The sequence below is a fragment of the Hevea brasiliensis genome, chromosome 10 (assembly GCF_030052815.1).
Source record: "Hevea brasiliensis isolate MT/VB/25A 57/8 chromosome 10, ASM3005281v1, whole genome shotgun sequence".
Taxonomy (NCBI): Eukaryota; Viridiplantae; Streptophyta; class Magnoliopsida; order Malpighiales; family Euphorbiaceae; genus Hevea; species Hevea brasiliensis.
The window spans coordinates 9,714,462-9,738,443 of NC_079502.1; the positions used below are offsets into that span (position 1 = coordinate 9,714,462).

General features: G+C 31.0%; 1 protein-coding gene and 1 long non-coding RNA gene across 2 annotated transcripts; both read right to left on the minus strand.

Moving 5' to 3' along the window:
- Window positions 1–3,669: 3,669 nt before the first annotated feature.
- On the minus strand, window positions 3,670–5,867 carry LOC110649528 (putative pentatricopeptide repeat-containing protein At5g59200, chloroplastic). Its single transcript, XM_021804120.2, has one exon. The coding sequence runs from the start codon at window positions 5,685–5,687 to the stop codon at window positions 3,795–3,797; it is 1,893 nt and encodes a 630-aa protein (XP_021659812.2). The 5' UTR covers window positions 5,688–5,867; the 3' UTR covers window positions 3,670–3,794.
- A 15,495-nt stretch (window positions 5,868–21,362) lies between these two features.
- LOC131169791 (uncharacterized) lies at window positions 21,363–21,976 on the minus strand. The gene is made up of 2 exons (XR_009140701.1): window positions 21,773–21,976; window positions 21,363–21,657 (listed from the first exon to the last, which is right to left on the minus strand). It is a non-coding gene; the product is annotated as an uncharacterized LOC131169791 (long non-coding RNA).
- Between the last annotated feature and the right edge of the window lie 2,006 nt (window positions 21,977–23,982).

Below are 23,982 nucleotides of genomic sequence, written 5' to 3' on the forward strand. Positions count from 1 at the left end.
ATTTTCAAGAAGAAAATTGGTTCTAATGGAAAGGTAGAGACCTATAAAGCAAGGCTAGTAGCGAAAGGATTTCTCCAAAAGCAAGGAATCAACTATGAGGAGACTTTCTTGCCTGTTGCCATGCTTAAATCAATTAGGATTCTATTAGTAATAGCTGCATACTATGATTATGAGATTTGGCAGATGGATGTCAAAATAGCTTTTCTCAATGGATACATTGAAGAAAACATTTTCATGGAATAGCCTAAGGGTTTTGAATCCTAAGATGGTTCCAAAGTATGCAAGCTAAAGTGATCCATTTATGGGTTGAAACAAGCTTCGAGGAGTTGGAGCATCCGTTTTGATGAAGCCATTAAGTCATTTGGTTTTATCAAAAATGAGGATGAGCCATGTGTATATAAGAAGGTTAGTGATAGTGCTGTCACTTTTCTTATCTTATATGTGGATGACATTTTGTTAATGGGTAATGACACAGGTATGTTGACAGCTGTAAAGGTATGGTTATCAAATACATTCTCCATGAAAGACTTAGGAGAGGCAACCTATATTCTTGGATTCATATCTATAGAGATAGAGCAAAAAGAATAATTGGTTTATCCCAAAGTCTATACTTAGAAAAGGTATTAAAGAGGTTTAACATGCTTGATTCTAAGAGAGGATTGTTACCAGTGAGACACGGTATCCACCTTTCTAAAGAGATGTCTCCAAAGACACCTGAAGAAAGAGATAAAATGGTGAGGATTCCATATGCTTCGGCTATTGAAAGTTTGATGTATGCAATATTGTGTACTAGGCCGGATATAGCATATGCTATTAGTTTGACTAGCAGGTATCAATCCAATCCAGGTTTGGAACACTGGATAGTTGTCAAGAATATCCTTAAGTACTTGAGAAGAACTAAGGATTTATTCTTGATATATGGAGGTGGTGACTTGCAATTGGATGGTTATACTGATTCTGATTTCCAATTAGATATCGATGATAGAAAGTCTACTTCTGAGTATGTGTTCATTTGTAATGGAGGTGCAGTCAGTTGGAAGAGATCCAAATAGAGTACGACTGTAGATTCCACTATAGAGGCCGAGTATATTGTTGCATTAGATACTGCAAAAGAGGCTGTTTAGATATAAGGAACCCCGGTCTCACCAGAAATCCAAACACATAGAAAGGCTCTATCACATTATCAAAGAGATAGTTGGGCGAGGTGATGTGGCCATGCAGAAATAGCATCAACTGAAAATCCAGCTGATCCATTCACTAAGCCTATATCACAAGCTCAGTTAGACCGACATCTTGAGAAGATAGGTCTAAGATATTGTAATGAATGGCTCTAGTGCTAGTGGGAGATTGTTAGTAGTATACCCTAGAGCATATCATTTAGTATGTATCTTATACATGTTTTATTAATAAAAAAGGCATTTTCACTTTTCCGTTTACATAATAAATTTATGTGTAATAGAAAATGTCCATTGATATTTTGTTTGAAATTCTATTATTAAGTTGTTAAGAATATGAGTGACAGTATTTCTAGCACAAAGTATCATAAATTGGTTCACAATCGATGATACTTCACAATGACATGACTTATCCAAAAAGATTTTAATCATGTTTGTTCCCAAATTATTTATATGAGATATAAATAAGATGGAATGGTAAATCTCATGCCATATAACAAACATGATAGGCACGTATGTATGATAAGTAGGCTGAACCAGTGACACTTATGACAAGCACATGGAGTTTACTCTTGTCAATGCATTATCATAAATCATATCAGTACATATAATCTTTAAACCTGAGATAACACAGTTATCTGTATATAGATGGTTTGAGTTTGATACTGCTTTCATACTTGTACTGTGTATAGGTATTTGGGCATGTGTTGGCTCCTACTAGTTATATATGGAGGTAGGTGTTGATCAAGATGGAATCTGTTACCCTAAGTAAATAGGGATAAAATCCTATGTTCATTTAATTGTTCTTGATGTTTCAAGTTCTTGGCCAGGACAGATAGATTTAATCAGAAAAGAGTTTCTGATGAGAAAATCTTTTTAATCAAGAATTAGAATTAAAAAAGAATATAATATTCATAGCAAATGGAGTTTGACATAAACCATGACTCCAGCTCGAATTGGAATTTTGTAACAAAGAGATTCTAGTGGTAATATATGATTAAAAGTTCATTTAAGGTATTTCTTATTACTAATTGGGTGGTCATGGCATGCTATACTAGGTGTTAACCATAGTCTATGAGGTGCCTTAAATGATTTAGAGAAATCATTTATGGTAAGAAAGAGTTCTGATGATATTAAGAGTTAATATCATATCTCATTGCCAATTAGTGATGAGCCTAGTGAGTCACACACATACACAAGTAATCACCAAGTTAAATATAATTTAATTAATTAGTTAAAGAGTTTAATTGATTAATTAAATAGGTTTAATTTGCAATGAGATTGCAAAGTCCCTAACATGGCTTGAAACCAAATCTAGGTTATTAGATGTATAGTATAAGTTAAATTTATATTTAAAGTGTTTAAATATGAATTTAATTATGAGAAATTAATTAATAGATATTAATTAATTAATTAATTTATATTTGATATAAATTGATTAGAAGATGAGAAATAATTATTTTGGGTAGAGAACTCAAAATTACAACACAATGATAATTTGGACATTTCACAGGATGACATGTGGCAACATGAGATGGTGACACATGGCATCATGATTTGTCATTTGTCTTCCTATCATGCATGATGATCAAAGTCAAGATTAAACCTAGTTTTGACACTTGGCTTAATGTGATTAGGTCAATTAAAATTAAGGTACAATCAGAAGATGACATGTGGCAAGGGTTTTAAGTGATGACCTAATTATATAATGTGATGTTATGAAAGAATAAAAGAACAATTTGTTATTCTCTCATATGTGCCGTCACCTCTAAGCCTCTCTTCCTCTCTTCTTCATCTCTCATCAATTCAAAGAGAGCTGCCCATAATCTCTTAAATTAAAATTGCTATAAATTATTTCTAGTGTCTAATATACATCTACAATCTCTCTAAAAGGCAAATCTCTATTTTTTAATTAGTTGACAAGGCTTTAGAATCTGTTCAAGGGGCTGCCATTAGTGATATTAGTATGGACAAACTAGATGGACAATATTTGGGGTTCCTAGGTGCTTCCCAAATGTACTAAACACATCTACAGTGCATCAAAAGGTTAGTGTACATATTCTTAAATTAATCTAGAGTTCTAATGAATTAATTTGTTAATTCTAAAATTTTAAATGGCAAATGTAAATTCAAATACATATTAAAAGTGTTTTAATATGTAATTCAATATTGAAATCAATTAGGTACATAATGTATTTTGCATGATGCATGAGACCTTAGAAGAAAATTTTTGAATTCAATATTCTAATCTAATAATTTTCACGCTTCCGCTCTTTCAAATTTATCCCCAAAATTTTAATTAAAATTGAAGTGATCAATTTATGAATAAATTTTCTTGACAGCAGCGTGATTCTCTTCTTTGATTCCCCCTATTCTTGATTGTTTTGAAATTATTCATTTTATAGAAGCCCAAGCCCATTAAGTGATAAGTGAAAGGTAAATAGCATTTTCCAAATGTTTACGTGCTTTCAAAATTTAAAAGAAGCAAGGCTGTTCCATTGTTTTGTTCTTTTTTAAATAAACAGTCTCATGATAAATTTCTGCATAAACAAACTTTTTTTTTCCTGCATCTTCATCATCAGTTCTATGAATAGGAACATTTGAAGAAAAATTCTTATTTCACCAGTAGTCTCCACAAGAACAACTCCCATTTTCAAAATGGTGAAACCTATTGCGATCCCTCACCACTATTTTTCTCTTGGTAATCTTAGAAATGAGCTTGATCATTGAGTGGCAGTCATTACATACCCTCTGATTTTTTACAACTCTTATTGTGGTAAATGGTTTTGTAGAAATTAGTCCATAGCATATTGCAAGCCTCTCGCTATGTATTGCTAAAGCCCATTCTTTCTGCCAGTCTTCAATATCATGTAGCACAACTTCTGTTGCAGGAGTATAGCCTTCCAATCTCAATATTTGGTTCAGCTGTTCCAACTTTTTGTAGATTTCTTCCTTTTGAGAGTGTCTGAGATCTCCCAAAATGAACTCATGAATCTCATTGTTCACTTCAATGGAACTACAACCTGGTTCCTTTTCTATTCCTTCTCCTTTCATCTTTGCTCTTACTTGAGCAGCCTCTTTCCATTTCCCCGATGAAGAATATGCATTTGATAGTAAAACATAAGTTCCTGAATCCTCATTGCCACAATTCACTAAACTTTGCGCAATCTCTTCCCCTAATTCCAGATTTCCATGAATTTTACAAGCACTTAGCAAAGCTCCTAGCATAACATGATCTGGTGCTAGTTTCATTGTTCTAATAAAATGATATGCCTCCTCAAGTCGACCTAGTCGACCGAGAAGATCAACCATACATCCGTAGTGCTCAATTTGTGGTTCAATCCCATAATCTCTTGCCATAGAGTGAAAGATTTCAAATCCCAAATCTGCCAAACCACCATGACTGCAAGCAGTCAACACGCCAACAAAAGTGACACTAGTTGGAGTAAGTCCTTGTTTTGTCATTCCCCTAAACAGCTCAATAGCTTCACTACTCTTCCCATGCAAGGCAAACCCCATAATCATAGAATTGTAGGTGATGGCATTCCTCTCTTTCATCTCTTCAAAAACCCACCATGCCTTATCAATATCACCGCACCTCGAGTACATATTGATCAGCGCACCACCAACAAAATGGTTGAGCTCAATCCTATACCTGCCCATATAAGAGTGCACCCATCTTCCAAGTTCCAAAGCCCCTAGTCTCGAACAAGCAGATAAAACACAAACAATGGTAAATTCATTTGGCCTCACATCCAACCTTTGCATTTCTCTGAACAACTCTAAAGCTGGGTTCATCTCCCCATTCCTAACCAACCCATCAATCATCGCAGTCCAACACACCGTGTCCTTAGTCTTAATCGAATTAAAAATATCAGTTGCCTCCTGAACCAATCCATGATCAAAGAAGGAGTTTATCATAATTGTTGATGCAACAACATCTTGTTCAGGCATTTTATCGAAAACATGCTTTGCATCTTCTAGTGCTCCACATTTACCATAAACCTCCATCAGTTTCATTCTTATTGACCTGTTTGAACTCAACCCAAGTTTCAAAATTTGGCAGTGAACCTCTCTAACTTCTCTCAACGCTAATTGATGCCCACAAGCTTTCAAAACCGAAGTGATAGAATAGTTATCTGGCAAGATTGATGAGTTGATCATTTGATAATATAAATGAATACCGTCAATATGATAACCGCATAACACAAACCCATCAATGAGAACAGTGTAGAGGTAGACATTTGGGTTTTGAGTGTAAGAGAAGATTTTGGAAGCGTAGTCCATTGATTTGAGATTAAAGCAAACACGAAGTAGCTCAAAGACGATAAAGGGGTCATTGTGATGATTGGTTCTTATGATTTTAGCGTGTATCGGTAGAATTTGGCTAATGTGTTCGCAATTTTGCAACAGAGAAATGAAGCTTTTCCTATTTGGAGAGGTTTTGGATTTTGTACCTAAATTTGGCGGGAGAGAGAGGCAAGCTGCGACGGGCCGCGTGGAATAACTCATTTATTCACTAGGCGCGGCTATGCCGTGGATGGCTGGAAGGGAAGGAGATGAATAACTTATGTCCTTTCTGGCCTACTTAGAACTGGAGAAGATATTTGTTTATTGTTAATTATAGCCAAAAAAAAATGTAAAAAGAGTTTTTTTGGGGGTTATTTCCATAATTTAGTTTATAAAATCTGATGAATATATCAGTTGAATTTCTCCATATTTTATGAAAAATAAGTTGTCCCGAAATAGTTTTTTAAAATTAAAATATATTTATATTAATAAAATAATTTATCAGCCCTTTTTGTTGGGAGGCACTCGAAGCTTTTTAGACACTTGATTCATTCTTATTAGTTAATTCATTCATTATTACTTTTTTTTTATTTCTGAAATGTCAGAAATAGAATCGAATTTCCTTTTTTACGCTTGAAGCTCAACAATTTGTACAGCATATTGCCTTTAGCGATAGTGATAAATTTTACTCTAAAAACTCGCATTTCTGACCACACATGTCAAGAAATTCTCGTCCAAATCCAATCATTGAATGCAAAAGACAACATAAATATATAAAATATATATATTTATAAAATAAGTGAAATGCAAGTCGATAATAAATCACGTCGATAAAATTTTTCCCGTTAATCAATACTGGCTCAGAATTTCATTACATTTTACAAAGCTTTGAGTATCAGACATATATCATATCATCTCTGTCAACATCAACGGTACCAAATTAAAGAGGGGTTCTGACAAACCTTTGGCAATCCTAAATGCAAACAATACCAAGGTTGAAAGCACTCACTTCGCAAGATATGACTCTACAACATCAGCCCTGTTGCCTTTCATAACCTTCTAGTAGACTCCACCTCTACTTTTGTTGGATCCGACTCTCCATTCAATGAGCTTATTCATTGCAATGCTTCTTAGTTCTCATATATATGAGAGGCCAAGCACAGAATTGGCCAAGCATCACAGTAAGGGTTGCTAACGTGTAATTGATCTACAAACTAGACGACCAATTGAAACCAAAAAACCTGGTGACAGTACACTGCAGAAGCACAATAGTAAGGCAAAGACTAGAATAGCTGAAAAGAATTGGGATAACATGTGCCCCTGTCCTCCCTCTCAACTTCCCTTAAAATGCATGCTGGACCAAAAATGAGAGTAAAACAGGCACATATACCAAGAAGCAGACAATCATAGTATTCGGGATAGTTATAAACATAGATTATAGACGGCACACACCCCTTGTTAGATACATATGCATGCAACCAATCTCCTCATTTCAACGTTAATCATCATAACAATACATCCAAATCAAACAATACTAGCCTAGGCAGATCATTGAACTAAGCGAATACCACTATCACCTGAATGTCCAACCCAAAATCATCAGTAAAGGATAATCAGTATCACCCTCTAGCATTTGGGTCATAGCCAGTGATTACTCAAGTTTGAACTATTACTATCACTACAGAGCGACCTGCCTTTAAACCAACAATTCATATCAACCAGTGTGCTCGGTCTTCATGTCACTATGCCACTGCCATCACATCATAATAAATAATAATATTAGTCATTTATAGCATTCATTCACCATATCCTCGGTTCAAAACTTGAAGATGCCTCAGGGCATCATATCCATCCATGCGCTTAATTACAATAATTTAAATGAGATGCAATGCATGTTATGTCTTACAAGGGAATAAGCAATAGGATGTATACTAAAATAGATCAAGTCCACTAACAAATTCAATAACCACAAGCTTGCTCAACCCTAATAGGCATTTGATGGATAAAGAGTGGTGTCCAAAGGATCTAGCAAAATAAACCAATAACACATATCAAAAAGGAGTGAGAGTGAACTCCAAAAGGAGTACTAGTCAATTGTGGACATCTTAAACTTCTCATCCCAAATCAATCCTAATTCGATAACTGATGTATTTTCAATTAAGAAGTAGAGGCAAAGCTAAGTTGATTGTCACATCTCCCTTTTGAAATGGACGGTCAAAGTATTAATAGCCCCCCCAACTATCAAATGCAGGGGGAAAAAATAGCATTTCACTTCTAACTAGATTGATTTGAGCAATTACAAAATTACTTCACCTTCCTTGCCCCCAATCCAACATGTAAAATCAGCACTATTAAGCAACATTATCACTAAAGAAAAAAAGGACTAACCAAACTCAGTACTAAAGTAAAAGTGGAAAAACCTTCAGCAATGATTTTTCTCTCCCATTAATTAAACAAGCTTTAGTTTCATTTCAAAAGAGTTCAAACCTAGTCTACACAACATTAGGTTTTTAGCGGCCAAGTGCCAACATTAGCTTCCCAGCTTCAAGGAACAACATCAAGTAGATCTCTAAGGGGGGTAAAAAAATAGGAACATTAAAGTGGTTGTTTATGTTAAAATAGGTAAGTTTAATTAATCAATGTTAAATAGACAAGTTCATTTAATCATTTTACCACTTTTGATAGTTGGCTTTTTGAAATGATTATCATATTCCATTACAAAACTGATTCTTAGGATCTGAATTCCAAATCCCTTCTTTTATTTGCCCAACATTTTTATCAATCTTAAGCTGTTTTAAGTCTATCCTTCATTAGCTTAATTGTCTTCAATAGATTCATTTTCTCCACAAGACTAATCCCAACATAAACAAAAAACAATGTGTCCAAGAGACGAGGGTGAATTGGACAATAATCTTAAGCTTGCATAAATCCCTTTTTGACAAACCAAGCAAATATTCAATCAAGCATCTACCACAAGTATATCGAGCAATTTTAAATTTGAAGTGCTGAAAATTAACGAGTGAAGAGAATAGCAAACAAATCCTTATAGACGCCATACGAATGCTTGCCTGCCTGTTATTATTGTTTACTAACTCTATTAGCAGCATATGCCTAATCCAATCACACTTAAGATGTAATAAACAATCTCTTAGCATAACTTCTAGAATATTATTTGTTCTCTTTGTATGCCTATCAATATGAGGATCAGTTAAAGCGAAATTTCTAATTTCTCCCTGTACAATACTACAAACTTCTTCAAAACTTTAAGACAAATTGAGCATCTATATCAGGCACAATCCTTATTAGAACTCCAGGTAAACAATTATCACTTTATTAAACTATTGGTAAATTATCACACCTTAGGTCAGTGTTGTCAAAAGCGCTAGAAGCCCTTAAAACAAAATGGTCCTCCATCGCTCAAGGCGCTAAGCACTTGCCTAGGCGCTAAGCACTTGCCTAGGCGCTTGCCCAAGTGAAGTGAGGCACAAATTCATTCTAAAATAATAAATAATTAAATATACAACGTAAAAAACTCTTAATATATTATACAATCAATAAATTGTCAAATTTCATACTCATATTTCTTAATATATTATATGTTTTAAGCTTCAAGATCAAAAGCATTCATCTATGTTTTCATGCTGGATTTTTTTAATTGTTTGTGTGTAATGATGCTATAGATTTTTCAGCCAACTATTTTGATCCTAACCAAATAAAAAATAAAAAAAAATCCCATTATAAGAATTAAAAACATTAGAATAGATTAAAATGGTAACTTGTAAATACCAAAATAGACTAGATTATTGTAATAGAGTACTAAAATAGATTGTACTGTGTAATTTAACATAATTTTAAAAAAATAATATTCATTAAATGTATTAAATATTTCCTTAAAAAATAATATTCAAGAGGGGTAAAAAAATTTGGGATGGCCAGTATATTTGATGGAGTTAGGAATTTAAATTATAGATCAATGAAGGAGAAGAATGAAAAGATTATTTTATTTCCACTGATTGAGTATAAGAACAATAAAATCCAAAGAACTCCACGACACTTCTAATAAGAGTAATAAAAACAAGAAAAGGAACAATAAACATACTCCGCAGGAATAACAAAAATGTGAGAGAATTTTAGAAAAAAAAAATATAGAATACATACAGAATTTCAAATAATATACTGAGGTAAAAAAAAAAAAAGTGACCGCAAAAAAAGAATTTTAGAATTTGAGAGATAGAAGAGAAGAATGAAGAATAATAAACGAAATGTTTAAAAAAAAAAAAAAAAGAAAGAAAGAAAGAAAGAGAAGAAGGTGGCCATTTTCTCCCTCAACTCTCTTTTTTTTTTTTTATTTCTTGAATTTTTTTGCCTTTTCTCGCCTTTCCTCACCTCACCTAGGCCTCGGCCGGGCGCCTAGGCAGCGCTTAGTTGCAGTCACCTTGCCTGGAGGCTTCCCAAGCGAGGCGCCTGGATTTTGCCTTTCCCGGGCGCCTAGTGACAACATTGCCTAAGGTAATTATTAAACTTTCCACTAGTAGACATAGAGACCAACCTTTTTCCTTTCTTTTTTTTCTCAAAAATTCACATGGATTAATGAAGAGTAAAAACAATCTATAGGTAAATTAGATATCACACCATAGGTAGCTTGGGGACCTCAATGAACAAACATTTAACATATCAAGGCCAATAGTGCAACTGGAATCATTGATTTCCAAAGCATACATCCTTTGGTTAAACAAAGAGTTAAAACAATTAATAGGTAAATTAGATATCCCACTCCAAGGTAAGGACTTATGAAGCCTAGCTTCACCATATCAACATCTAACAATGTAATAAAAATATTAAATAGGAAAGGACATGTTACTAGTTCTCTCACACAAGGTAGTTAGAGAACTCCTATAACCCAATTTTACTAAACCAACTCAAAAAGTTTAAATAGGTACCAAACCTTTTGCCTTGTCAATATCTAAAATTGCAATGCTATAGTCAAAGATGCTACTTTTATGAATGAAATGTAAATAATTGAAATATTAATTTCACTGGTTATTAGTTGACTGAATAACATCACTCAGTTTATTTACTTGCAAAAGTTTAGTGAAAGATGCTAGTTGAAATTGATTTATGAAGACATTGAACCTATAAGTATACCAAGGGTCTTCTATTTCACTTTTCATATGAGGTGAATATGAAGTTCATAATCCAAATGTTTCCCATATTAAAGATCTGCAGCCAAAAATATTAACGCATTCTCATAATCCAATTTTCTTTCACTGCACTACTACTACTATGAGATTTCAGCAATGGCAATATGACCCACTATAAGAACGAGATTGAAATGTATGCTTGTCCTTAATTTTAAAAGTAATTTAGGTGTGACACTGCACCTGAAAATGTTGTTTTCAATAAGAAGTCATATTTAGGTTCCCTTTCAAGTTATCGATGACGATTGCAAAAGATTGTAAACTAGTCATCACTCATCACATTATATTTTAGTACTAGTAAACCTTGAGACAAAGTTCTCTCCAATTAAAGGAGTATGGTTGCATTAATTAGCGAAAAAAAAAAATAATAGATACCATTCTTATAAGTTTAAGTTCAGCCTCAAGTTCATAATTTTGAATTTTTTATGTAATACAATAATATAACAAAAGTAAGGCCAAAAACATATTTTAACCGTTGACTTTTACCTTAAAAGTCTAGTGGCACACTAACCTTTAAAAACATCCTATCTCACCCCTTTTAACTTTTAAAAAATGAAATAAAGTGAACCTTACAATCCTAGTTAGCGTCAAAATTGAAGGAGAAATTGGTCTAGTTGAGGATGTCACTAAGCTTTTTTGGTAAAGATCAAGAGTTAATTTATGTATTTGACCTTCTTAAAATTATTAAATTATGAAAGTTCAGTCGTGACATTTGACATTTTTAAAGTTAAGAGTGCTATATATATATATATATATATATATATATATATATATATATATATATATATATATATAAAGCTGAAGGGTTAATTTATACAATCATCCTAAAAGTAAATATAACAAAAAATTTCTAATTGATAATTAGGGATTCAATTTGGTACGCACTTGCCTATTTGATACAGTCCCCAAAAAAAAAAAATTAGATGAAACTTACGTATTTTGAAAATTAAATTTTTCTCGGAAATATTTTATGTTTAGGAATATTATGTATCTTTCTGTTTAGGATCTTCTTATTTAAGAAATTTGGGTTTGGTACTAATTATGAATCTTTATTTTCAATAGGAATCTTATTTATTTAAAGGTTGTTTGCATCCAATTTAGTGATCATTAGGTGCATAGTTATTAAACCCGGCCGAGAGATTAACCCTGCCCGGAGATTAACCCGGCTAAGGGACTGCTTCAATGTGTCACTAGTTCAATAAATGGGTTAACAATTCAATCGGTTGGTCATTAAAAAATTAATCAAATATATATTAAGTATTACATTTATTAATATAATTAAATAATTTTATCAACTAAATTTTATTTTTAGAATCAATATTTCAACATTTATTAAATTATATTTACATATATCTTAATAATTTTATTAAAATTTATATGAAAACATTAAAAATATTTAAATTTTAAAATTTTTATTTTCAAAATTTATTGTTAATATGTAAAATAAAAATATTGTTATAATGCATAATTAACTCCTTAATATTTATGAAATATTGATTGTATATTAAAAACAAAAAAAATAAACATATCACTTAAACAAATTTCTTCTGTCACTATAAATAAAAGAATAAGAGCTAAATGACATATTACTCATTGACTAAATATAAATTTAAATTTTTTCTAAATGAAATATTATTCATTGACTAAATATAAATTTAAATTTTTTAAATATTAAAATATCAATATAATTGATATTTTAAAAAATTTTTAAATTAGAAAATTTTAGATTGAGCGCATCAAGATCACTAGGTCAACGGGTCACTAGTTCACCACCAAGTCATTTAGTTTTTTCTGGGTCATTCTAGGCCAACTCCTTATCTGGTTCAATTAGAGAACCAGCCCAATTTTATATCCAGGTCACCGGTTTACAGGGTCAATCTGTCAGGTAGGTCCAGGCTTAATAATAGTAATTAGGTGTTTTTCTGTTATGAAGCAGTGGTCGTAGTTAAAAGGTAGTCCATAAAATCTACATATAACCTTGCTACTTCATAGATTTTTTTTTGTTTTAATAATGGAATTTTAAGTATCTAAATCTGGAAGGCTTGTAGTAAAAACCTAGTTTGTCATCTCTTCTGGAAGGCTTGTAGTAAAAACCTAGTTTGTCATCTCTACTCCTCTCTCTCTCTCTCTCTCTCTCTCTCTCTCTACAATACCACAAATACTATTCACAACTTCAAATACAGCTGCCTATTTCTCTTCTTTTTCTCACTATCCATCAACAACAACTAAGCCTTAATGCCAAACTAGTTGAGATCGGCTGTATGAATCATTTTTTGCCATTCAGCTCTTCTAGACACCATGTCTGCATCATTCTTTTTCTCACTGCAATCAGCTTTGTTTCAAACTCTTACCCTTAACTCCTGCCTCAGTAAATTGAAATCTAGAACTCATCAATTGTTTGATATTGATCAATAATACAATCATTAGAAGGCCAATTGCTTTAGTTGTTAATCACTACTTATTAGGAATTATTCTAAGAAGGAGCATGAGGTGAAAGCTGTTTAGTATGAAAGTATAATAATGTTCGAATTTGCTCGAATTGCTTGATTTACATACCTTTTCCTACGAAGTGCACTAATTTCTTGCCAGATTCATTCATCGACATTTTGGGAAATTTACTAGAAAATGCAATAACATCCTTATCATCTGTGTAGAAAATTATTTTATAATAGTAACTGAAAATTACTTCAGTAATTATCTCGCATCCACTAATGAAGTTTACCTATTGACCCCTTAGTATACTTCCATAAGATTTAAGAAGTTGAGAGCTCAAAAAGTCCAGCTTCCCTTTAACTTCTTATTTCTTGGTAAAACAAACAATGCTTGTATTAACTTTCCAAGAAATCCAACTTCTTAAGCCAAAAAAAGGAAAAAAAAAAAATCTATATTAGGGTTGAGTTTATAATCATTTTCAAAGAGGTTTTATCCAGTGTTTGATACTAATTAGTACTTTTTGGTTTCAATAAGAGAATTAATTTCCTTCTAGTTTCCTGCCTCTAATATTCTTTCTTCCATGTCTCTCTCCTGTTTTGCAATTTCTCCCTTCTTTCTATGCTGCAGTCTCCTTTTCTAATCTAGTCATGCATCACAATATACTCCTCATATCATATTTGTAGTGTTTTTTTTTTTTTTTTTTTTTTTTTGGAAGAGGGGGGGGGGGGTTTGGGGGGTGTATATGTCCTAACACTATGACAAATTTCCAAGTAATTAAACTAATTCAGCTTCAAGTATCTTATCAAACATGATGGAGCTAAAACTCAAAAGAGTGTAATGTATAACTTAAGACTGCACTCTAAATGCTCAAATCCAGGAAATACCAATTAATATGAATTGAGGCTTGCATTTCTACCTTGATATTCTATAAAGTAGCCAAGTGCCAAACTATGCAACTTTGATTAATTAAAAAAAATGAATTAGTAGTAGATGAGATTTAGAGGGAAACAAATTGATTAACACTATTTATTTGAGATATATCTCACATTATCAATAACCTCAAGCCCATACAATGTTTCAAAGAAGTAAGAGAACAAGAATTATTTCCTGACAGTATTTACAGCCCACAACAGCGTCACTGGAACTTAGGATTATCTCTATTCACTATAAATGAATTTATTTGCAAGGTAGGAAAGCAGATAATGTGCCTTCTGATGCAGAATGTAGTCTTATATCTGCTATTAATTTAAAACAACTTATTCACTTCTCGATCAAGAAGTAATTGAAATCAATTTATTACAAGATATTTAGTCATCTACCAAAGCAAGTACCAAGAGATAATACATAACTTTTAATTTGTTTTAGCATCAGCAATGAATAAAGGTACCACAAGTCTGAATCAGAAGAAAATCAAAACCTGAGTTACAGCTACAGCAAATTGTTAGAATCACTTACCTACCCATGTCTTAATGAGCATAATCAGTTCCCCACCCATGTCCTAATAAGAATAATCAGTTGCTTACCCATGTGCCAATAAGCATAAACCTTATTTGAGCATATTGTATGACGGCGGTAGAAAGCACACTCGTACACAACCATGACCACAGCATGAATGCTAACAAGCGTGCTCTCTCTCGTCGTCAACCAATCATGTCAAAACTAAGGGCAACCTGCAAAAAGAGTTATAAAAGGATGAAAATGCAGTTAAAATTATCTAGTATACTAAAAATTACTTGAAACCGTATCAATAACCCATTAAAACAACCAATATATCTTTCTACCAGCACAAGATGATAAGAAATTGGAGTATAACTATCTCATTCATTTATATTCTAGGAATCCTAAACAGCAGAAATTGCAACACCATGTAAGCACAACACTCATAAACTAATTACCAATATTCCTTTGTAACCATATAAAAAGTATTAATCTCTTTAAGAAAGGAAGAGAAATTTGTTCTTTTGCCTGTTGGGCTGTTAAAAATAAAAGCACAAGCCACTCAACCTCATGTTCTTAGGCAAGGGATCCACACTCCACTATGCAACCATACCACTTGAACATCCGGAAAACAAGATCCACCAAAAATCTAAAATGAGCTAATAATAATAATAATAATAATACAATATCACATGCAATAAAACATTTACAACCTTAAAAATTTATGGCCATTAAAATTCCAGGAAATTACTGTAAAGCATATAGTCTTAACTATGAAAATAACCAAGCATGTTACCAACATGAGAGAGGAAAAATTTTAAAACCTCATCAGAAAATGGAAACACAAAGTCCCAGCTACCTCCAGGCATAACAACTGAAAAAAGAAAACATTGATTCATTATCAGAAAAACAAAAGCTGAAAAAAAAATAGAAAGAAAAACACAGAAATTGTAACAACCAAAAAGGAGCAAAAGAAAATTGGAAAGAAATAGACAAACAAATCTGCAGATTTGCAAAGTATGTTCCATATTTCAAGTGAAACACACACTAAACAAAGGGGGGCAATTTATAGAATACAACGGAACCCTAATGAAACCCTCAATTGAAGAAGTACAATACAGATGGGACAATAAAAGTAAACAACCCACACCCCGGGCGCCCCCTCCTCCCTCTCTCTTTCTCTCCCCCTCTCTCGGCCAGAAAAATCCAAATAATATTGACACGCTCAACATGACAAGAAAATAAAATGCAAAGTAATTCTGAAATTTCTGACCTAGCAAACAAATCACAGATTCAAACCCAAACACCCTAAAAAAAATTACATACAAAAATCATGAAGCAAATCGCAAAACTCAAGAGCACCAACAAGCACCAGAGAAACGAGTTTTAGAGATCCACAAATGCGCCACCATAAAAGCAAGAAATCAACTTGAAGAATCGGAGAATCCGGATATAGCCAGACCAAGGACATTACAGTGTACGAGCTTCTGAAGCAAGGAAGAATAAAAAGGGATAGACGAATAGGCTAAAAGAGAAAAAGTTTAGGAAATACGATTAGTGGGATAATGATGGACGGAATTGAGTGATTGCTTATCCGCTCTGACAATTATGTTTGGTGGACCCTCCTTCCATCTTTGATTGGTGGATATGCTTCCACGTATATTCTTATCATTTTTTATGTATACGGTGTCGCACAGCTTATAATTAGCCCCAATCTTTTTACAATACGGAATAAGTACGCGTAAAAATGAGAAGAAATTCCCTTGTGTTTAGAAAGATATATGCGTTTTATGCAATTTATAGTTGTTCCTAGGCCGGGTCGAGCCGCTTCCTGGCTGAAGAGACAATTGGAGTAGCACTGGAGAGAGTATATTAAAATTTAACCGAACCAGTTTGATTTCACCGGGTCTCGATTCTAACTTCAATTCCATCTAATTCAAAAATGATTTCGATTTTTGACGATTTCAATTTGACAACAGTAAAAGAAGATTCTCCAATTCAGGAGGGGAGAAGAAGAACAACTAGGATTACACATAAGACTCGAGTAAGAAAGCCAATCCACCAACTTGTTGGCTGATCTGTTTGGCCACGTAATCCTATAGCTCTCCAAGGCAAGAGCACAACGGCAGCAATTTCCCATGGAATTTACTCATTCTCATCTGCACAACACAATGCTGCCAAAGAATCCCATTCCGTAGATGCTGGTAAAGTAACATCAACAACATTGAATACCATTAAATAATGTACGTTTTAACCCATTTTATTACTTTAATTCAATACAAAACATATTGAGCTTAACAACACAACCGGCTTGATTTCGCCCCATTCGGTCAAGATATGTGGGTTCAAGTCGAAGCCAATTGTATAAAAATATATATACATATATAATCATTCGACATAATTAACCATACAGACATGTCAAAAGTATTATGGTTGCAAGGTCGTATAGGAGCATAGTTATGTTATTCAGAAAGTGATGAAACAAAAATGTCAACTTTTCCTACATCTAAGATCTACTCAAGGTACTCATAAGCCACAATCTAATTTTCCATTAGAACATCATGCGCACAAGTCATGTAATTAATTATATTGTCTTACTATAATAACTGAAGTTGAAAAAATTATGCATTGGTGAAGACACTTTAACAAGTAGCAAGCATTGAAGTAATGCTTAATCTTCTGCAAATAGGTAAGGGAATAAAAAAAATGTCATAAAAAAAAAAAAGTTAATTCCCCCTTTGGATTGAAACTCAATCTAATACATTAAATTGCAGAGCGATTGACTTTGTTTCTGATGCAGAATTTATTCTTGCACAATAAAGACAAGTATGTTACAATATTTTTTTTTTCTTACCAAAAATTATCTAGAATTTATCATATACTCAAGTCACAAACTTGCTAAGCCACCTATTTTATATGTAAAACCCATTATACATATTGTGTCTTGGCTCCATGATAAACGAATTTAAGTAAGAATTTTCTCAGTTTTTATATCACAATGCAAGTGAGATAAATTGCACAATGCATCGATAAGAAGTTGAATTATATAGCATATACATCACTAAATTTCATATGAGCAAGTGCACTAAGAAAAATAATCAAAATCCAAATTCCAGCAATAATTAAGAGTAAATCACCTGCTTACCCTTCGGTCAACAAACATGGAGAAAGGGAAAGAAAATTACTTTGGGCACATATTATGACAACGATAGAGAGCACGCTTGGAAATGATCATATCCCTTGCATGAAATGTTGACAAACATGCTCTGTCTCGTTGTCAACCGATAATGTCAAAGCTTGGAACACGCGCGCCCCCAATCACATTGTGCCAAGTGTCAAACTTATATTTAACATTGACTTTGATCATCTTACATGATTAAAAGACATATGGCAAGCTTATGTGTAATGCCATGTGTCACCATCTCATGGTGCCATATGTCACCATGTGAAATGACCAAAATACCCATGTCTTAATTTTGAGTTCTCAACTCAAAATAATTATTTATCTTCTTCTAATCAATTTACATCAAATATAAATAAATTAATTAATCTCTATTAATTAAATTCATATTTAAACACTTTAAATATAAATTTAACTTATACTATACATCCAATAACCTAGATTAGGTTTCAAGCCATGCTAGGAACTTTGCAATCTAATTGCAAACCAAACCTATTTAATTAATCAATTAAACTCTTTAATTAATTAATTAAATCATATTTAATTTGGTGATTACTTGTATATGTGTATGACTTACTAGCTCATCACTAATTGACAATGGGACATGATATCAACTCTTAATATCACCCGAACTCTTTCTTACCATAAATGATTTCTCTAAATCATTTTATGCACCTCATAGACCATGGTTAACACCTAGCATAGCATGCCATGGCCACCCAATTAGTAATAAGGTTTTCCTTAAATGAACCTATAATCATATGTTACCATGCACTAGAATCTCTCTGTTACAAAATCCCAATTCGAGCTGCAATCATGGGTTTAGGGTTTAGGGTCACATCAACACAAATTCATTCTAGATGTTACACACACACACACACACACACACTAAATTCGTTCTAGATGTCACACACACACACACACACACACACACATGCACATATTATAAGAAGACATAGTAAAACAAGAATGGTAAATAATTAATTCATTCTAGATGTCTTGCTTTCCTTTCCAAAAGTATGTGCACAACATTTGATAATAGGGGAACAATAAAACGAAACAAAAGAGTTGCCAAAACTTTATTGAAAGCGTAAGATCTTGTAAGCCAACCTAAAACAGTATCAGTAATATATTGTTATTATAGATATTAACCATCTCTAACTATATCCCATGACAAAATTTAACCTTTCCCATTAATAATGCTTGATGAAAATGAAAAATCTCTACACAATTGGCATACTTAATTTCGTAAGTAGAATAAATGAATCCCACACATAAAATGCATAGCAAAGAGTGAAATTACAAAAACTCTCATTGCTGACAAATCACCTTTTTTTTTTGGGAAGCTATTGTTAGTTAAAGAGTCAATCTCAATACATCAAATTCACAATAGAGAGTGAAATTAAAAAAAAAAAAAAAAAAAAAAAACCTCTTTACTGACAAATCATTTTTTTTTTTTTTGGGAAGCTACTATTAGTTAAATAGTCAATCTCAGCTATAAATATTATTAAGGACATGTAAGAGGGGGGTAAATCACAAGTTTAAGGACAGTGAGAAGGAACACGTGAGTTTTCCATAATGGTGGGTTTACGTCAAGGATCAACTTTCAGTCTATACTTGTTTACCATCATTCTGGATGAGCTGATCAATCATATTCAAGATGATATCTCATAGTGCATGATATTTGCAAATAATATTGTTTTAATGGATGAGACTAGTTAAGGAATTAATCAAAGTTAAAGTTGTGAAGAAGATCTCTTAAAAGCAAGATCCTAATCAAAATAGAAGTAAGATGGAATAATGCAGTGCGAATTTAGCTCTCGTAGATGGAATGGAGGTGAGATTTGTTTGGATGGAATTTTGAAACCTAAATGCAATCAATTCATGTATATAAGTTCTATCATACAAAAGAATGAAGTTTTAGATGACATAATGGATGAAATAAAGGAATGTGATAGGTGTACTACGCGACCATAAGATTCCTAACAAAGTGAAAGGTAAGTTCTATAAGATTGGTCAGCCCAGCTAAGTTGTGTGGAAATAATTATTGGGTATCTAAAGTACAACATACACATAAGATGAGTGGCAAAAATGCAAATGCAAGATTATGTGCTTGTGGTTGGAAGTGATCATAAGTTTGTAAATGAATTCAACAGGGATATGCAACTAAAATTTGAGATGTCAAATTTGGGAATCACGAAGTATTTCTTGGGTCTAGAGGTTTATTAAGAGGATGAAGGAATTTTCATTACTAAAAAGAAATACGCTCTTGGTGTGCTAAAAAAATTCAACATGTACAATTGCAAGTCTGTGGCAACTCCTTTAAATCGAAATGAGAAGCTCATTAAGGATGATGAGGCGAAGAAAGCATATTCCTCAATGTATAGAAGTCTTATTATAAAGTTTATTATAATTAACATCTTCTGGACTTGATTTGGCGTACCCTACTAGTTCAATGTTCAAGCATATGCATTCAACAAGTCAAGTCTACTTAGCTGCAAAGGCAGAGACAGAATTTTTTTCTTCTCAAGGGGGGCAATTTTATGTATAAAATTGATTCAAGAATAGTTAACTATACTCATTTTCTACATATTTTGAGATATTCAAAAAAAATATATCATGAAGAGTATATTTAAGCTAGAAAAAAAAAATTTTGAGGGTGCCAAAGCTATAAAAATTTGTTGAATATAATGAGAAATAAATAGTTATAATATTTTACATTATTTATATCATGATAACATAATATAAATTTAATTTTAAAATTTTCCTAAATACATACAGACAAAGAAATTTTAGATGGGTTGTGGAGGGCCAAGGAACCCACCACCACAACACCCCCCCCCCCCCCCCCCCTTCCAACCCTGCTAAAATAATATTAAGATACCATAGAGGTTCTATAAAAAATAGTGTTTGGTATTTTAAAAAAAAGGAAATATGAACTTTTTGATAGGTTAGTAAGTTAAAGAGGGAGACAGTGGAAGAGAGACCTTAGATGAAGTGGAGAGAAATAGTATCAAATGATTTAAAAGTTTTGGCTATGAATGTAGACATGATGTCTAACAGAGTTTAATGATAAAAAAAGAATTCATATAGTCGACCCAAACTAATTCGTGATTAGGACTATTCTTATTCTTGTATTTAGAAAGAAGGAAGTTAAGATCGAAGACAATTTATAGACAATGATTGATCAGGCTATTTGGATATGACTATATCTTGTTTCATATTTTCCATGGGATCAAATCCTATATCATGGAATTCAAGAAAGCAAGTTGTGGTGGTACAATCTACTGCTATAGTTGAGTATATATCAATTGTTGTTGCTACTACAACTCAATTCATCTTTTATTTGAAAATTGCTGGTTGATTTGGAAATTGAACAAGTTGATTCTACTGTAATTTGATGTGATAGCAAGTCTACAATTACTATAGCTAACAATCCCATTCAACAGGCGGACCATGAACGTATCAAAGTGAAGTATCAATTTCCGAGGACGGTTGAGAAGAATGATGAAATTAATTTAACACAACTAGCAAATATTCTAACCAAAACTCTTTCTAAAAGCAATTTGAGGAGACAAGGTGGAAACTTAGAATATGTGGGAAAAGTCTCAAGGAGAAGTGTCGATGTAATGATATTTTTACTAGATATTTGAGAAACTATTTTGATTTATATTTAAATCCTTCTAACTGTGTATCCAAATTACAACGTGTACCAGTAGCACTCCCCCATACCTCATAAATAAATATTCAAAATATAAACCCTATATATTTGAAATCGATGGAAACAAAATCCCCAATTCACAGTCTCGACATCCAATTCAACAAATAGCCCAAATAAAATAATTAAAAAGAGCAAAGCCCAATTCACTTTCTTGTCTTTCCCAGTAAATCAAACAGCTTCCAAGCTTAAAACAAGCAAGAAGTTACATTGAAAACCCTAGAACTGATAACCCATAGAAAAGAAAAAGATCAACAACTTTAACATCATGACATGTATAAAATTCAAGGCAATATATCTTAATATTTTGAACATAAAAATGAAGAACACAGAATATTACCTTTTAACACCCAGATCCAGGCCCATTAAAACCAAAAAATAATCATCATAATAACCTCCTCTTCTCCGTAAAGAATCTCTCAAAGACGAGAATTTCAAAAGAAATCAGAGAGAAAGAGAGAGAGATATGGTAACCCCGACCCCTCGGGATCTAGAGAATGCATATTAAATTCCACGTTCGCAAAAAAATAATTAAAAAATAGATGTAATGGATAATTATGGAGTAAATAAATAAAAATTATTATTATTATTATTATTATTATTATTATTATGTCGGTACCGTTCGATATCAGCCTCTTTTTCAATAAAACTTTGTGCTTCTTAGGGACGTGATGACGTCCCTTCGTCGTTGGAAACGGACGGTTGATGATTGCCACCTATGTTAAAATTAGTCAAGATCTAATCGCTAATACTATAATAAAGCCATAAAAGAAGCAAAGTACGAGATCAAGTAAAAAAATCACTGTACCTGAGAGTCAGATGGACTGGACCATTTATCGCCCGATAGGCGCGCGTGAAAAGCATCTGAGAATCGAGTAAATGTCAATGTCCACAGAATGAACATTTACCATTTACTGCCCTACGTTTGAATGGAAGGATGAAAGAGGAAAATATATATATATATATATATAACGTAATTAGATATTTTTAAGAAAATAATATGTGCTTTTTTTTTAAGTTTATTTATATTAATTATTATTTAATTTTTTTATTTATTTTTTAATTATTATTATTATTTATAATATTATTTTTAAATTTATAATTTAAATTATTATTTTTTAAATTTAATTTTTAAAAAGTAAGTTATTTTATAATTAAATAAAATATTTAAAAATTATTTATATTATTTTATAAATATAAATTATTATTTAATTTTTTTATTTCTCTTTTAATTATCATTATTATTTATAATAATATCATAATATTTATTATTTAAATTATTATTTTTTTTTAATTTAATTTTTTTAAAATTAAAACATCTTATGATTAAATGTAATATTTAAAAATTATTTATATTATTTTTTTAATTTATTTATATAAAATTATTATTTACCATATGTTGCTCATAATAATAATAATAGATAGTCATTAATTTTAAAAAAAAAAATTAACCATTAATTTATGATCTCATAATCAATCATAAATATTCTCCTTTATACTAATTATTATTTTATTTTTTTTATTTTTCTTTTAATTATCATTGTTATTTATAATATTGCCTTAACATTTATGATTTAAATTATTATTTTTTTTAATTTAATTTTTAAAAATTAAGATATTTTATAATTAAATATAATATTTAAAAATTATTTATATTATTTTATTCTCCTTTATACTAATAATTATTTAATTTTTTATTTCTCTTTTAATTATCATTTTTATTTATAATACTACCTTAAAATTTATAATTTAAATTATTATTTTTAAAAATTTTTAATTTTAAAAAATTAAGACCTTTTATGATTAAATATAATATTTATAAATTATTTATATTATTTTTTATAAATTTATTTATGTAAAAATATTATTTGTCATGTGTTACCCTGCATAATAATAATAATGATAATGATAATAATAAATAATTTAAAAGATAATAATAATAATAATAATAATAATAATAATAATAATAATAAGTCATTAATGGCTATTAATTTAAAAAAATAAACAATTAATTTACAATCTCATAATTAACTATCATATAATTTAATCAACATTAAATTATTTCATATCTTTAATAAATATTTTTATTAATTTATATTTTTTAGTAATTTAATTTATATTTTATATTTATTATTTATTTATTTAGAATATTTTTTATTAATTTATATATAATAAATTTATATATAATTATAATAAATTTATATATAATATTTATTTTTTAATATTTATTTTTTATATTTTATATTTATTATTAATTAATATTTATTATTAATTGTTATATTTTTTATTATTTTTATTATGAAATTTTTATTAAAAATTTTTGAGAGACAAAAAGTGTATTTTACATAAAAAGTTATAAAAATAAAATAAAGAGATTTGACTTATTTATAATTAGTATATATTTTTTTATGTTAATAATTTACTATTCTTTTTATTTCACTTTTCTATGATTAATTATTATTATTATTATTATTATTATTATTATTATTATTATTATTATTATTGCCAACTTATGATAATTTAATTGAAATGGTCAAATAAATAAAAAAT